Genomic DNA, 17179 nt, shown 5'->3' with positions numbered 1-17179 from the left:
TATTTTTAGCCGACTTCAAAAAGAAGGAGGTTATAATATACATATATTCTATTGATGTCTTTGGGCTTTAAGTAGGTTAAAATAGTTTACGGCCGTGTTCAAACTAAAAATATTGTCCGTCGACTGTGAGCATTTTCAATGAATATTTTTTTATTGACACCGAACCGACGCTGCACAATTATTAAGGCGCGGCGTAGTCGCTGATTTAAAATCCAATGTGATTTCACATGCTGAAAATGAACTTGCTCAAGGTCGGCATTTGGAACAAGGCCTATTAAGAATTTAGTATTTGTGTATATGAGCTATGTAACTGACGACCTATGATTCAAAATCATTTATAAGTATAAATATAATATGGTAAATTTTTGAAGCAGTAACTCCGACTGTTCGCGATTTACCCACCTACCTCCCTTTACGTTTTATTACTACGGGCTCCCGTGACGCAGCTTTAGCTACGTGCTGTAGCACGCTATGCTCTACGGTAAATTTTGGTTTAAAAGAGTTATGACTTATCTAAACTTTGACTTAATTGTTTTGATTCTTAATAAAACAACTAATAACTAACTAATAGATAAGAAACTTCTTTGTTGAAATTTATTGTTTGTATCAGTAGCTTGTATTGCGCTTACTAAAAAGTAGGAATATATTTATGTAATACCTACGGGCATCTATTGCTACATGGAAATTTTAAAATCGATATTATGAATTTAGAGTAAATATTTCGATTCTAAATCGATTATTTTGTATCTCAATTAATTATTTTAAATAAACAGAGTTGAGCCTGTTATTTATAACTTTAAGACGGCTCTACACTTTGCCGCGCTACCACACAAGCCGTGAAATAAAACTTCAAATTGTGTTTAACTGCGTCATCAGGGTAACACAGTTGTGGCAGTTGTAGTTAGAAGAAATATATTAATCCTCAATGTTATTATATTGAATGTAATTAAAATAAATTATATTAAACGAAATTATAGTTTTATTTACTACTGATCTGAACTCCGGAAACTAAGAAACTATGGCTTTCTTTATTTAAAAAATTAAAACAAAAGTTAGTTTGTGTGAAATTTTCAAATATGAATCTGTGACAAAAAAAAAATTAATGGAATTATTAAATGATTTGATGGTTAACTTAATGCTTTGTTAACTTGTTAATTTGAGAAACAATCACATCCGTAGTAATTTGACTTAAAGGGATTTGAAGAGAACCGACTCCCCGGTAACACCCTAGGATGACAAATGTTACGTATACAGTAGCCAGCATTTTTAGGCACTCTACATAACTTGTAGATAAATAGTGATAACTATAACATGAGGTAATGTAGAGTAAGGAACCTAACCATTCTAGACGTACCTAGAGCATGTTACCGTGTCTATCGATGGGTTCTATATATAAGGGTCAAAGTAACAAATTGATTTTTACTTTTTTGTGTTAAAAGCTACTTCTTAGTTTAGTTAACAACACGCACTATACAAAATACACATTTACAGGTGTAATTTTTATTTTTTGCTGAAGTAAAAGAGCGTATGCGGCCTATTTTCCTATATGGTTGCAACTTTAAGAGCCTCTCCTGAAAAGTTGTCTATTTGCACATTGGCCCTTATTCGTAGGAGCCATTCAGTTTTAAACATCCAGGTGGCACGAAATTTTTCCTTCTTCTTCAAGTGATTCAAAGCCATTGTTATGGTAAGTATGGTACACTATCAGGTGAGCGAACTTTTCCTGCCACTTAATAAAATAAATATAAAATAACAAGTTAAAAAAATAACGGACGAAGAACTCGTTTTATGCATGTCGCACATAACTACGAACGCAAAAAAGCGTAGCTATGTTTTTTTTATGAAACTGCATAGAGGGCTGATAAGCAAATGTTCCGTGTTCATACCTATATATGCTACAAATATTTCGCATCTCCTTCGGTTCGCTTTTGCAGTGGTGAGCTGCAAGCGTTAAGGCAACACAATCGTTATTTTTAGTGAACATTTGGGTCAATGACTTGTCCTACACCGAATGATAATGTGAGGCAATCAGTGATAATAAAGCTGGTACTTTATTCTTTTTATAAAGTATTTTAGATCCCAACATTTTTTCCCTTCTCGTAACAAGTAATTTTACAATTTATCGACCGAATATTTTTTACTGTGATATGCTCTTTAGTAGTTTTTTCTTTTTTATTAATAGTTTTTGTAACATAACAAATTTGAGCTCAACAATGTTATGTAAACCATGAACAACAAATAAAATAATATACCTAAATAGGCTATGCGTAACGCTGCAATGTTAACTAGATAGGCAGCTTCCCACCGTTGCGCCCTCTTTTGGCACCTACAGGCTATATGTAGATCCCATTCGCGCTTTGTCCGGAGAGCTATAGACTTATGGTCACCTTATACTTACGAGTTTACAACACCAAAAAACATATAAGTAAAAGAAAAAAGTCAACTTGTTTTCGTATATCGGACATAAAAAAACGGGTTACACAAAAGGAAGTGAATATAAAAACGAAATTCAGACGTGTCTTACAATCTAACGGATAGTCAGTCTGTTTATCGTATAATATTTTTACAATAACATTTTAAGAATTGCAAATATCCGTTAATAAGAATTGTGTTTAATAGAGTTCTATTCATGCGATGTAAAAATGCAAAACAATTATATGTATATTACAAAATTAAACATATATCTTTGAGTGTACCATGTTTCAATGCAAAGTCGGGATCAAACAGTTCAACTGATAACAAGAAAATCGTGCACATTATCTTGTCACTGTCATTTAGTGTACAATTCTAAACGGAACGTGTTAATTTACTCGACATGTGTAATAATTAATGTATTCTAAAATGTATCTTATTAAAATATTAATTACGTACATATTGTGTGCTTTATTAACGAGGTAAGCTTAGTTTTGTTATAATGTAAAATAAATTGTGATAATCGAAGATTTAAAAAGTTAAATGTCACCATGGGATTTCAATGCCACATAGCAACCTTTTTTCATCTTTACTTTAGAAACATATGTTTTGTAGCAATGGAAACTGACGGTTAAACATTTTCTTTATCTAACTACGATATTTCCTATTAGCTGTTTTAGAAGTGATTACCAATCGATAATATTATTTAAAAACATTTTTAATTTTTGTAGTGTCAACTGTAAAGTTGTATTAAGCAGGGAAAAGATTACGGAATTATTAAATTCTATAGATCCGCTAAAAATTAAAGTAACTATACATAATAACGAGGAAATAATAGAATTACATAAAAGAAATAAGACAGTAACAAAATATTCTAACGAAATAAATGTTGAAGACAACGAAGTTAATGTTGAAGACAACAAACCTAAAAATGATATCACAGTCAAATTAAAAACCAAAGTGAATAATACAAAAGAAGCAAATAATGAAACAGAACATTTAGAACCACTCATATTGACACCTTTCATTGAACAAGGAAGAATCGACGAAGCAAAGAACGCAAGTTTGGTCAATCCAGAAATGTTTCTAGGTTTTACAAGTTATTCAGGATACTTGACTGTGAACAAAACTTATAATTCCAATATGTTCTTTTGGTTCTTCCCGATTGTGGATAAACCAATTGGTGAATCGCCGTGGATTATTTGGTTGCAAGGTGGACCCGGAGCGTCTAGTATGACAGGACTTTTTGAGGAAATAGGACCCCTTAAAATGGGTGCAAAACTACAATTGGAACGTAAGTAAAAAATTCAGTTGTACAATTTTAATTAACATTATTTTATAACTTCTAATCACAAGATAGTAAAAAACATTTTTTTTAATTACAAAATCTTGGATAATGATTCATTCCCAGATCAGGGGTTCGATTGGAAACGCGGTTCAATTGAAAACTGAGTTTTGCTAAGGCGCGAATGTTTAGCGTTCATAAAGACTGTGACATAAATACAATGAAAATATTTAACATTGATTAAAAGTTAATAAATACTCTTTATATAGATATTTCTTTTATTCGCACATTTCTTCTAAGTTACGTTTTGAATTAAATGAATAACTAACATTTTTAAAACCACATTTCACACTTTTAATATCATATTCAAGAATGTACAGATTAATTTTATGCTTAGTTATTTGTCGCCCGAAATAAACACAAAAAGTTTGTTAGGAAAACAAATGAAAATTAATTTTTACTGTGTTTTCTCTGTAAACATAATCGATAATTTAAAACATTTGAAAGCACATTGAGAGTAATTTAATATTCCCAAAATGACGCGCTGGTTCTTAGCAAGAAATTTACGTGTATGTGTTGTTTGAAGTTCTTTGAAGTCTTACGAAATAATTTTGTTAAGAAGTGACATCATTAGTTAGCATTACAATCGAGCTAATAGTTAAGTACACATTACATTTCAAAGTAATGTAATCAGACCATCGTTAAAACAACCGTGGTGTTTTATATTCCGCTCTACTTGTTCACAGATCTTCGACGTAATGTCAATTGACAAAGACTTTATCATTAATTAACAAAACCAACTTAATTTTATCTTTAATTCTACAGGTAACCCGTACACATGGCTGCAGAACCATTCTCTGGTGTTCTTCGACAACCCCGTAGGAACTGGTTTCAGTTTCACTGATGATAAACGAGGATACGTTCGAGATATGCCTACGGTAATAATCTAACTAGCAACTGATATCATCCCTCAGTTATCTATTTAGATAGACAAATAAAAAACGATTGCAAGCAAGGTTAAATTAAAGCCTAAAAGTACAAGTATTGTAACCCAAAATCGTGATACTGTCGCAAGCGAATCACTTTATATTCAGGATTAAATTCATTCAAATGTTTTATTAAAAGGAATCGCAAAATCTGAAATTGTAATATTCGAAGCTCTCACAACTGAATACATAATTATGTGTACTGTAAAATCCAGGCACAAATCGCAACGTCGCAATAACTCAAAAATGACTACAAGGTTACAAGTGAAAAGTACTATATTGCTATAAAATAAAGGTCCTGTATCGCTAGAATCAAATTTTAATAGCGATCGATAACAGATAGTCTAGAGATTGCAACGCCATCTGGTGGTGACCTAACACAGTTATCTTTGAGATTGAAGCCAAACAGTATTAAGGAAACTGAATGAAATAATCTATTAATTAGGAACAAAAAAAAAAACAAAGAAACCTTATATGTTAACTTTAAAAAACTTTGTATATGTATGCAATATGTTAGCGAATAAAGCTCAATACTATGTTGCATTTGATAATGATTGAACTCGATGTAATTACCCTGAACAATCATAACACGCTTACAACGTTATGGAATTTATACACCTAATAAAATAACTATATCTCTAATCGTGTCACAGTCAATTCCGTTAGCTTCTTTGTCCAATACTGTGACGTCATCTAACTAACAACTACCATTCAGTATTCCAGACAGCTGTACACCGCGTTCCACCAGTTCGTCCAGATGTTTCCAGAGCTAAAGGAAGCTCCGCTCTACATTGCGGGAGAGTCATACGCGGGAAAATACGTGCCTGCGCTCGGACTGGAGATACATAATAGAATACATTTACCAGAACATCGTGTTAATCTTAAGGTAAAATAAACGAAGTATAGCAGATGATGACAGGTCCACAACTAAATCGCTTAAACCAAAACTAAAATAGGATAGTGCCTACCCACCAAAGTTATTAGTTTAGGAGAAATGATTCTTAAACACAAATGGGTAATCTAAGTGCCATAACTTTGGAATAAGACATATTATGTCACCTTACAGGGTTTGATGATCGGTAATGCGTACGTGGATCCTGCTGTTATCCCGAGGACAGTCCGGCCCTTCTATAACTTTGGTCTTATAGAACAAGAGCAGGTGGAAATGCTGAGACCATTATCGAACGCAGTAGCGGAACAAGTGGCTGCCAAAAACGGAGCACTAGCTAAAAATGTGAGTATCCAAAGAGCAACGTACGAGTTGTACTCGTTTATAATAAAAGGTTTCTTAAAAGTTTGTACAAACTTTCAAATAGGAAAATAGATGGGAATGAGAAAAGAAGAGGGGGAACGCGGGAGGGGATGTATGGCAAAGGGTATAATCCTATTTCTTCTGTCCATTAAAGGGAGGCAAATCATCGACTACTTACATTGCATATGTTTATTGACATCGGTGGGCAGCGGTCAATTCGCTATTTCAGCGAAATTGCAGATGGCAGCTTCGTTGCCACCTTGTACTATTATGCCATTTTGATTAAGCTATTTTGATTCTCATTTTTCTATGATATATTTATAATTTTATAGAAATGGATAAACCTCATCAGTCTTCTTCTAATGTTGAGCCATCAGTCGCACGCATATAACTTCTTGCACAACGACTTAGGGGTAGGCAGATACGTGAAATTCTTGAATCAGACGGACATACAAAAGGCGATACATGTGCGTAGAACAAACTTCAACTTCGTCAACATGACTGTCAACTTCCACCTCGCTTCGGATTTCTTAAGCAGCAGTAAACCGCACTTTGAAACTCTGTTGGAACATTACCGGGTGCTCGCGTATTGGTAAGTGATAGATTTTTCTTAACTATGTTCATTATGAAATTATAAAAGACTAGATGTCGCCGTCTTAAAATTAAAAAGAAAACTTAATAAGAAGCCTATGTGTTCTTCCAGATGTTCTATATGTTTGCCAAATTTCATCAAGATCCGTTCCGTAGGTGCGTATAACTTATTAAGTGAACCCGATGACCTCTTGTTATAAAGAACTGTTTATCTTTATACATGGCCTTGGCCGTATACTCTTATTCATTAAATTTTTTCAATAATAAAGAGCTATTTACTTACATTCTGTCACTCCAGATACACTTTTACGATATAGATATATTTAATTGCAATGGATGGATTGCATTAAATGTTACACGATTAAAGGAGTTACCAATTAAATCGATATTATGATTTACGGTGGGTTTCTGAGACCAAAATGTGTAAAACATATCGTCATCACTGTCATTATCTTTGACAATTTAGAGATAACAATATATTTTAAACAGGATTTTTTGTCACATTTTTAATGGTAATCTTATTTTTTTTAATAATTTTCAGCGGCCAGTTAGATCTGATGATGCCGTGTGTCACAACTTCAGAGAACTATCGAACATGGAAATGGAACGAGAAGGAAAAATTCTTAAACGCAACAAGATTACCGTATTTGTATTTACATAAACGTGCCGGGTATGATGTTTTTTGTAATTATTAGTTACCTATATTAATTATACCGTATGATTTTTTTTTTGATGGGACCTTCAAGGAAAATGAAACATCCTGGAACTAGACATTTTTGCTCGAAGGTTTTCAAAAATACCTTATTCGAGAATCGAGCATTAGAGATTTATTAGTATTTAGTATTAGTAGTTACAATACTAAGCTGTGAAATCTGTGGTCACACAAAATGCCCGGACATTTTGTGTAACCACACATTTCTCAGCCGAAAATATGACGGTTTAAGACAACATCCAAATTTGCTAAGATTGGACGCTGAAGGGCTTTAAAGTTTATGATTTTTTTTTATATTTTTGCAAATATCTTGAAAAATACTGAATAAAATTTACTGATATTTTTATATGATTTAATTATACTTACTATTTATTTTATTTCACAGATATCACAAAACCGGTGGAGGTCTGACTGAGGTAGTATTTATGGGGGCGGGCCACATGGTACCTATGGACGTGCCCGCTCCTGCCCGGGACCTCATTACAAGATGGACGCACAACAAGGAACTCAGCGCATCCTTTCCGCTCTTAGAACGATCATTTATAACCGGTTTTATTGCAAATAATTCTGCAATTTACCTTTGATGTTATTTTTAACTAATAGTTATAGTACATGTTTTGTTTTGTTTTAATAACTACTAATAATAATTATTATTTAATTATATTCAATTGTTTGATTATAAGATGGAAAACGAGCATGTGGTCAACTGAATTCACCGAAATGGTTAAGCGACCGCTGTACAAAGACATCTGCAATTGCAGATACGTTACCTACTTATAATCGACGGAGAAGGTGACGCACAGAATGAAGATGCTACCCCGTCCTATGCGTCCTTTTTTTCGCCATAAATACTTCACCTTCCATTACCTTCTTACAAGAAAAAGCTGGAATGAGGAATAGGACAAAAATTAGACCTCCGTCATGCACCGTTGCCCGACGTAACATGGAATTGCTTCCACTTCACGGCTGTCTTCTGTTTGGTCATTGCGTTTCACTGGTTCAGCCATCGCCGTGCATCCAACAATTATTGTTGTTGCGGGCTCTTCCACTGTTAAAATATCCATATATGCAGATACTTCGTACCATATTAAATAAATTAAAAAAAAACCGTAAATAAATTAAAAAAAATTAAAAAAAAATATTCTGTGAGAGACAGCTTTGCAGCCAAGCTAAACTAGGCAAACAACTGCTTTTGCAATCTCTTTCGGTGTAAGAACAAAGATTAGATAGAACATAGGATCATAACCTAAGAATAAAAGATATTAAAATGATAAAGTTTCACTCTAATTGAACTAATGTAAAAAGTTATAATTAATTAATCAACTAATTTTTGTTAGAAAAATTAGTATCGCCTGTGTATTTTATTTTATGTTTTTAACGTTCCTCCCTCTGACACTCTTGAATCAAATGCCGATAAAATATTTGAAAATAACCTTTTTTCCTTATATTATTTATAAATATTTATAAATAAAACATTGCCTCTGATTTCCCCCGCATGGATAATGATAATGAATAATGAATAACCTGTTATGTTGTGAGTGGATAAGTACACTTTCTTGTATTGGTTCGTTCTATGAGTGTGTGCGTGTGTTTTGAATGGAAAGTCGAGCTCCCATTGGCGCCTGTATTTGATCTACGCGCCATGACTCATATTAAATGTTGCCATTATAAAAATCCTAGCACATCTCCTAATTTAGTAGTTATTTTATAGACGTTGTTACTTTTAAATTGTCTTATGTAACAAGAGTATTATTTTTTATATTTTAAAACAAATTGCAAAATTTTTATTTAAGTTTAAAAAACATGTTATTTCGCGACTATTTTTGTTATTTCTTTTGGGAGAAATTCGTAGTTTATCTGTAAACACTTATTGACTCACGTCAATCGTAAATTATGATAACATAACCAACCTATTTTCGTTTTCCTCGTCTTTAGTTGTTCTTTTTATTATTAGTTGTCTATGTGTGTCTAATGAACGTAACTTTTGTTTACGAATTTAGTTAATTGTTTTTGTTTAATTAGTCGATATCTAAGATGAAATTATTTTTTACATTAGTGTTTATTTTAAGGTAGGTGGATTATTGTAATGTATAACTTGTGAACAATATGTTATTAATTTTTGTTTTGTTTTAAAAATTATACATTTGTTTACTTTTATATTGTAATTTTAATGTTATTCTATAATTTACTTGTTATTATAATGGACAATAATTTTAATTACACTAAAAAAAATTGATACTAACATATTTTGTACAACATAAGTTATATTAATTGTATATGTGTTACTAATTATATTTAGTTAGGTATTGTAATTTAAGGTTAGGTATGTATAACATTTAATTAAATTCAAAGGATCTATTGTTAAGCTATTGTTATATTTTTCTTACACTATCCTTGTCAAATAATTAAGCAGTATAAAACTTAATGATGAATTAAAAAGAAACTTTCACAGTCTCTAATCCGTAAGAAATAATAATTGCTATTTTATTTCTCAAGGGAACTCGGTTTCATTTATTTCTTCATTTTATTTAAATATTGCGTAACGCCCGATGTCGTAAATTTACTATTGTTGCAGAGATATAATTTGAATTATGCTTAAATAATAATAAACTCTTAAAACATTGTTATTGTTTACTGTTAGGACTTAACCAAGAATGGTTATTCCTAAATGTTATTGCAGTTCATTAACCTTAGGCACAACGTAATTATGTACTCAGTCTTTACAATAGATATCGTTTATCTGAAAAGATTGATATATTACACAGATATAAGCCCTGTTGAGATATAAATAGATTTTATTTACGTCTGCATCCATGAAGGTCTCAAAAACATGTTGCAATGTTGGACGCGTGCATTCCAATAATCTTGCGCCTCGCGTCATACGCGCAGTTTCGTAAGATTAATTAAAATTATAAAGATTACATTTTCCTCATTAAGGAAAAGAGAGATGACGATGAATAGACAAGTTAAAATTTGTTATAGACTTTTGACACCTAAAACATTAGTCATTCATTCTAAACAATTTAATGAAGTTTTGAATTGATCCTTCGAGTTGGACAAAAAACAAAATTAGTAGCTAATATAAAATATTAGATGTTTGATTGTGAATGTAAAGTTCGAAGTCGATCCCGCACAACTTAAGTGAGGTTATTTCAAACCTATTAATAAATCATCCATCACATTACTAAAACTATGAATATTTGATTCATACGATATACCTATATATACGATAATGATTACACAGGATGTTTTCTAAATCATGTGATTTTTATTTCAGTATAAAAATAACAGAATCTATAACACCAGCATTGATTCTTACGCCTCTTATTGAAGGGAGTAAAACTGAAGAGGCCAGAAATCTTGCTATAGTCGATCCTTTACTGTTCCTAAATGTGACCAGCTACTCTGGATTCCTTACGGTCGATAAAAGGTACAACTCGAATCTATTCTTCTGGTACTTCCCGGTTCCTGATAAGCCAGTTGACAAGACGCCCTGGATTATTTGGTTGCAAGGAGGTCCCGGCGCCACCAGTCTTGTTGGTGTGTTTGATGAAGTTGGACCCTTTGAATATAAGAAAGATTTAGGTTTAAAAAGTGAGTAAGTGACTATAAATGTATGAACAATGCTTATAAGCAAGCATTGTTATATTGAATTTTATATTTTCTATACGTAAAATTAATTGTTTCTCATAGAACGTGAGTGGTCATGGTGTCGGGAGTACTCTATGGTCTTCATCGACAACCCAGTAGGCGCAGGATTCAGTTTCACTGACAGCAAAGAAGGATTTGCAAGAAATATGACTATGGTACAATTTTTTTCTCTATAGCGAAATGTTCTTACTTACCGTAGGTTTCTGAGACTTAAACTGTGTAAAATATATCGTCATCCTTGTCATTAACTTTGACAAAACAAATAACAATATGTTTTAAACGGAGATTTTCGTCTCGGAAACCCACGGTTATGTATTAAAGTTAAGTCAATTACAATCAAATGTTTTCTATTTCTGAGATAGCACACATGAAGTAATTCTTGTTAATGTTCCTGGAATATTTCATTGTCTTCGATTGCAGTACTCCAGTCAGTTATACTCAGCAGTCCAGCAACTGGTAGTGCTGTTCCCAGAGTTGCGATCTAGCGAACTGTACGTGGCCGGGGAGTCCTACGGCGGACATTATGTACCAGCATTCGCAAACAAAGCAGTTCAGGAGATGAACGAACAAGGAAAATTACCTTTTAACTTGAAGGTTGGTAACATTTAGTAGTTTGGACGTTACACGTTACGTTTGGAAATACGCACTAACATACACTAATACAGTAACAGCTGCCAAAGTTTGTTAGTTTTAACACCCTGTACTATATTGCTATGTGATATAATGATCGATTGGCAGCGATAGAAATATTTTAAAATTTCAACGAAGTTTCCTCACCACTTTTCTATTACCAAAGTCTATTTTCCAACTGGTGACATTTTTTCAGGGTTTAATTATGGGTAATCCAGTGTTAGACCGCAAGGGTGAGACAAACTTCACTTCGGTGTTTTACAACTGGGGTCTGATAGACCGACAGGGGGTCATCGCCGCCAGCTCCCTCCAGGAACAGTTTATACAGGCCGTTCAAAAAGGAAATTCCAGTGCTGCCGTCGAGGTGGGCATGTCTCTTCTGTTTTTCTAAAAACAAAACTTCTTTTTTTAATTTAAACATCGACTTGTTACAGCTTCGCAACCAGTTGCTCGATAAGTTGCAGCTGATAGCTTTCGAGCCTGACACGTATAATGTATTAAAGAATTATGGCAATTTGGAGGATTTTACTGAATATATTTCGTTGGAGAACGTCCGCGAGGCGCTGCATGTTGGTACCATACGGTTCACGTTTAGCAACGTCAGTGTGCATACCTATATAGTTGATGATTTCTTGAAGCCAATGTCACCGATTATGACCTCAGTATTGGAACATTGCAGAGTCCTCATTTATTGGTATGTAATTTTTATATAGTAAAAATACTAAAATTTGTAAATATGTAGCAATCAATTGTCGGAACACATTTTTACTCATTACGTAAATGCAATAAAATTACTGAACCAATCTTAAAAGTGTCACAAATCGATTTTATTTTGGAGTAGGAGTAGTGGCCACCTTGATTCTCCAAAATAGCGAAGAGTTAAATGCTCATAGATTCGCAAATGCAGACTCATTGCCTACCTTTAATCAATGGAGGAGGGAAGAGAATATTTCTCCTTCGTATTCGTCTCCTCCACAGCTATATTCACTTCCTTCTTCCCATTCTTTCCTTATGAGAAAAGGGAGTTGAATGGGAAAGAAGACTACATTTGGCCTCTACTGAAGACTCTGCGGGTTATTAGTTAAAAAATAAGTTTCCAGTATAGTTGTTGTACTGACAGCGGTCAGCTGGACCTGACAGCGCCGTGTGTGCCGGCGGCGGAGTGGCGACGCGCGCACTGGCGCTGGCGCGGCCGCGACCTGTTCCTGCGCGCGCCGCGCACTCCCTGGTGGTACAACAACTCTCGTGCTGGGTAACTGACAACACCAACCTACAATTACACATTTTAGATATAGAGGAGCGTCAAGGGATGGTGATGCAGCAGAAGATATACAGAAATAAAAAGCAGGGATTTGAATAAAACAGAATTTTATCCTGTCGTTATGAATAGGAGTAACGGTGAAAACATATTTCTGATTTTTTTTCTATGTTATAAGGTGGCACGAACAAGCGGCCACAGGAATTCGCCGTAAAAGCGAAGAGACTGCCACCCATAGGCTTCCACAATTACAGATGCGTTGCCTACCTTAATGTGACGAAGGAGGAGATGCACAGAGAGGGGATATTTCCCTATCCTATGCGTCCCCTCCACCGCTAAATACACTTTCCCTTCCTATCCTTTTCTTCATAACAAAAATTGGGAAGGGAAGGACTAAAATATGCCTCATCAGATGAAAAGTGGTATTGCTCCCACTTGACGCCCGTCTTCTGTGCGGTCGTAGTATTTCACCGGGCGAGCCGGCATATTCTTGAGGCAGATGTTGTTGCTGGCGTCTACCAATATTAAATTACAACCTTTTAATTTACAGGTTCGTTAAAAGCGGCGGAGGTTTTACAGAGGTATTAGTTCAAGACTCGGGTCATCTCGCACCAATTGACAAAGCGGAGCAGGTGCTGCAGCTAGTTTCCTACTTTATCAGGGGCCTGGAATTGCCAATGCCACCAAACTATCAAATCGACCCGAAAAATACCCCAGAGTATAATGTACCAGATGGCCAAAAAAGTGTACCAGATTCAGCTGGTACGGATTATAGAACCGGTCTGATTGTGAGTGTCAGTGTTAATGTTCTGCTAGTTATGGGTCTACTTGTACTGGTCGTATTCGCGGTGCGTTGGCGGAGGAGTAACGAGGATTTCTTCTACTCACCACTCTCTGATGGCATTCTGTCCATGACGTGATTGTAAAATATATTATTATACAACTTTTTATACTATGTTGATAATATGACTTACTGATATACCTGCCATGATTTTAAGGTGATTTCATTGAATTTAATTGAGATTAGAACATTTTTCTTTACATAGATGTTCCTATCTAATACATATACAAATTTATACTCACTCCGGAAAAAAGATTCATAATCAAGCGAAGGAATTGAGCGAGAAATGTGACAATTTGTTTTTTGTAACAGTTAAAATCTTATATTAATAGTTACTATTAATATTTTTGAATAAGTTTTGCTAATTCGCATTACTCTGGTCGAATCAAAGTTGAAGCTATACTAATTTGTATAGAGCTGAAAATTGGTTGGAATGTTTGGAACACTGTTATGTGAACCATGAAAAAGTCTCCGTCTATGAAAAAAATATTTAAGGCTTATGATCTCAAAATTATTTATTTTTTTGGCGAAATGTATTATTATAAAAATCGGTATTTTTTTTTACAATAAAGATACTTTACTAAAAATATATATATTTTTTTAAAAGTAACATCTTAACAAAAAATTGTTAGCCCTACACTTCAAACCTTTAGTTATCAATCATTTCTGTCTCCTATTAATGTACTAAAAAATATTAATTAACGCATTAAATTTCGCTAGTTCGTCTAAAAAAAAAGCATAATATTAAATCCTGCCTATCTTAGTCTATAAGAATACTTAATATAAATGTATATTTTATAAATTGTATAAAATAAAGCTTACAAATGCTAAATCACTTTTATTGCATACATCCCCATTCCCTGTGCGTATTAAGTTATATAATTTTCGATTTATTTTAAAGAAATTTGTATACAATTTGTCGTCTTTATCTCCAAGATGATTTTTGAATCATTAACTTCTTTGGAATTAGTACACATAGTAATATGCATGGAGCATGTGCCTACAGCGTGTTGTGACAACCTACAATTAAACAAGGATATCTGGAAGATAGAAGGATGTAGTTATATTTAGTTCATGAATTCCTGTTTTTAACTTAACAACTTAAATTCAACGCTCATAACTTTGTAAAAATTAAGAAAAAAATCTACAATTTCCGCATCCCTAAGCACCCATAAGCAAATACGACTACTTTTGGATAATGTGCCGTATTTACTTAACTCTCTTTGCATTAAACTAAGATTTTTTTAACTTTACTCTTGTTCAATATTTTTTTATAAAATAAAATAGTAAAGTGTATAATTATCAGACGAGGCAATGTTATCATGAATTCCTCACAGACACGATGTTCTCTTGATATATCTATCTCGAATCAAACCGCATAAATGTTTCCTCTCATGTACGAACCTGTCTACTTATTGTCAACAGCAACCATGCAGTGACTGCTTAATTAAAGATTTTTTTAATACATGAATAACTGGCCGTTTTCAATAATATATAGAGAAATATTGATGACATATTTAAGTATATGAAATCACTTTATTGCAGACAAAAGTATATCTCTATTTCTCGTCAGATAAAAGGTGCTTTTTTTGTGGGTTCTTGAAATAAGTTCAAGTTTATTAATGATTTTTGCTATTCAGCGTACACTTTAGTACATTACTTATATTGATAGCTCCAGACCGGCAAGGATATCTTGACCTGGTGGATAAGATAGCCCACTAGCGCCCTCCTTCTTAATGTCAAAAAAGTGTCACAAAGTCCTTTTCGTACTGTTTCTGGCATGCCATGTTTCTTTCTTTAATGCCATTTTTTATGCCTATGTTGGTATTATACATACAAACATCAAAAGTGTCTTGTATGTTCAAGGATCAAGTGCGTTTTAGAGTATCGCCGCAATCGATGAACACTCCTTCATTTGGCGGGATAACAATAATGGCTTAAGGTCGTATTTATATCGCTGTAAGAACTGATCCCAATATGACCAGAGTTTGAGAGATGAGAGAATTTATGCGGAAATAATTGATTTTTTTTACTTTTTTCTTCCTACATGTTGCTGCAGTTCTGCGATGTATCGTACACTTCTTTTTAATTATTTATCGTTTTAGTATTAACATTTCCATTAAAGATAAAACAATTGTAGTAATAAAAACCATAATTTTAGCTAACCTTGAACATCAATTATTACAGCATCTATTTACAAATTAATGCGTACTACTGGTCACTGGGAAGTTCTCACCAAATAAGTATGCTTAGAACAACTTTGAGATCGTAAGTAAACGATTCACGTACATCAAGGCCGCGCGGGTGATTGTACATAGGGTTATACGACTATACAAAAATGGTATTAGGTGACTGGCAATCAAAATTAAGCTATAAAATTTGATCACTTGTTTTTTTTTTCATTTAATTGAATTTATTAAATACTAGCTGTCGCCCGCGAATCCGCCCGCGCATATTTAAAAAAAAAGTTATAAGTAAAAAGTTCTTCCAAACTATGTTCTACATCAAGATCCTTTGAGCCGTTCCGGAGATACCTTCAAACAAACATACATCCATCCATTCTTTAAAATCTGAAATATATTTGTAAACAGGGCCGTCTACAAAATTTCTGACGCCCGAATGTCAAAATAGAACGAAGACAGGAGCCTTTATAGCTCTTAAAAATTTTGAAACCGATCAATGGTACACCATTGATCGGCGCCCTTAAGAACCTGGCGTTCGGGCGCTCAGTACTCCTTGCACCGCTTTTAAGACTGCCCTTTTTTATAATCGATATTCCTTTAGACATTTTTTGAAGACCAAGACTAGAGTTTAATAGTGCAACATTTTCTGCCTCTATTTACTGTATTCAGGTAATCTAAAATATGTATTGGGATTATTCAATTCTTTATCTCTTGACAATTTTATTGTGCAATTTACGGTAAACGATTTTATCAAACTACGATACTTTGGTTACGATACTACTATGATCACCATTCCTTTGATAAGACCCATGACCGAATTTTTAATATATCTCAGGAAAAATTAGTTTTTTTTCACACTAAATTGTTGATGAATACAATTAAAATACATGTGTCAATAATCCTAAGAACAGAAAGCACGACCACTCTTTTAACGGTTACTAAAACAGTAGATTAGTTTATATTTTTCATACAAAATCTATACTAAGGGTCATTTAAACAAAATCACATAATACACTAAACGACTTTAAGTGCGGTAATAAATCAATTTTGGTTCAATAGGAAATTAAGAACCCTCGGTATGAAGAGCTAAAGATTCCGTAAGGATCTCAAAACTAAACCTATTGTTAATTATAACGTTATCATAAGAGAGTTTCATATTTCACACAATTTTGTATAAAAAAAAAACACTATAAATCTTCATACAATTTATACGCGGAGGTTTTATAGGAAATTTTCCAATTCACGTACTAAATGGATCATCGGGTTTCGGAGCAGCGAGCAACCATTGAATGTCAATTTTACACTCCGAAAAAAACCCGGAGCGTGGGAAATTATAATTACGGTGCGCTATTGTACGGCGGTTGTCGTATAGTCCAGT

At 33.6% G+C, this 17179-nt stretch overlaps 2 protein-coding genes across 2 annotated transcripts; both read left to right on the top strand.

Annotated features, from left to right (window-relative positions):
• Positions 1-2705: 2705 nt before the first annotated feature.
• On the top strand, positions 2706-7832 carry LOC106718816 (venom serine carboxypeptidase-like). Its single transcript, XM_014513003.2, has 8 exons — positions 2706-2894; positions 3144-3706; positions 4523-4635; positions 5399-5569; positions 5750-5917; positions 6268-6527; positions 7068-7196; positions 7624-7832. Exons 1-8 carry the CDS (start codon positions 2830-2832, stop codon positions 7820-7822), a joined length of 1668 nt encoding a protein of 555 aa, XP_014368489.2. The 5' UTR covers positions 2706-2829; the 3' UTR covers positions 7823-7832.
• Positions 7833-9168: 1336 nt separating this feature from the next.
• LOC106718806 (venom serine carboxypeptidase-like) lies at positions 9169-14146 on the top strand. The gene is made up of 8 exons (XM_045679995.1): positions 9169-9307; positions 10516-10832; positions 10932-11044; positions 11310-11483; positions 11716-11883; positions 11954-12213; positions 12640-12771; positions 13328-14146. Exons 1-8 carry the CDS (start codon positions 9273-9275, stop codon positions 13695-13697), a joined length of 1569 nt encoding a protein of 522 aa, XP_045535951.1. The 5' UTR covers positions 9169-9272; the 3' UTR covers positions 13698-14146.
• The last annotated feature ends 3033 nt before the right edge of the window (positions 14147-17179 follow it).

The sequence above is a fragment of the Papilio machaon genome, chromosome 1, assembly GCF_912999745.1.
Source record: "Papilio machaon chromosome 1, ilPapMach1.1, whole genome shotgun sequence".
NCBI lineage: Eukaryota > Metazoa > Arthropoda > Insecta > Lepidoptera > Papilionidae > Papilio > Papilio machaon.
Note: the sequence above shows the minus strand (reverse complement) of the source record. Positions and strands in the feature narration are given on the sequence as shown.

Excerpts from the sequence above, each read along its gene's own strand:
- LOC106718816 (XM_014513003.2), top strand. The coding sequence starts at position 2,830 with ATGTATTCTAAAATGTATCTTATTAAAATATTAATTACGTACATATTG. Across the intron at positions 2,895-3,143 it reads TTGTGTGCTTTATTAACGAG|TGTCAACTGTAAAGTTGTAT; the intron begins GTAAGCTTAGTT and ends TAATTTTTGTAG. Across the intron at positions 6,528-7,067 it reads TACCGGGTGCTCGCGTATTG|CGGCCAGTTAGATCTGATGA; the intron begins GTAAGTGATAGA and ends AATAATTTTCAG.
- LOC106718806 (XM_045679995.1), top strand. The coding sequence starts at position 9,273 with ATGAAATTATTTTTTACATTAGTGTTTATTTTAAG. Across the intron at positions 10,833-10,931 it reads GAAAGATTTAGGTTTAAAAA|AACGTGAGTGGTCATGGTGT; the intron begins GTGAGTAAGTGA and ends TGTTTCTCATAG. Across the intron at positions 11,045-11,309 it reads TTGCAAGAAATATGACTATG|TACTCCAGTCAGTTATACTC; the intron begins GTACAATTTTTT and ends CTTCGATTGCAG.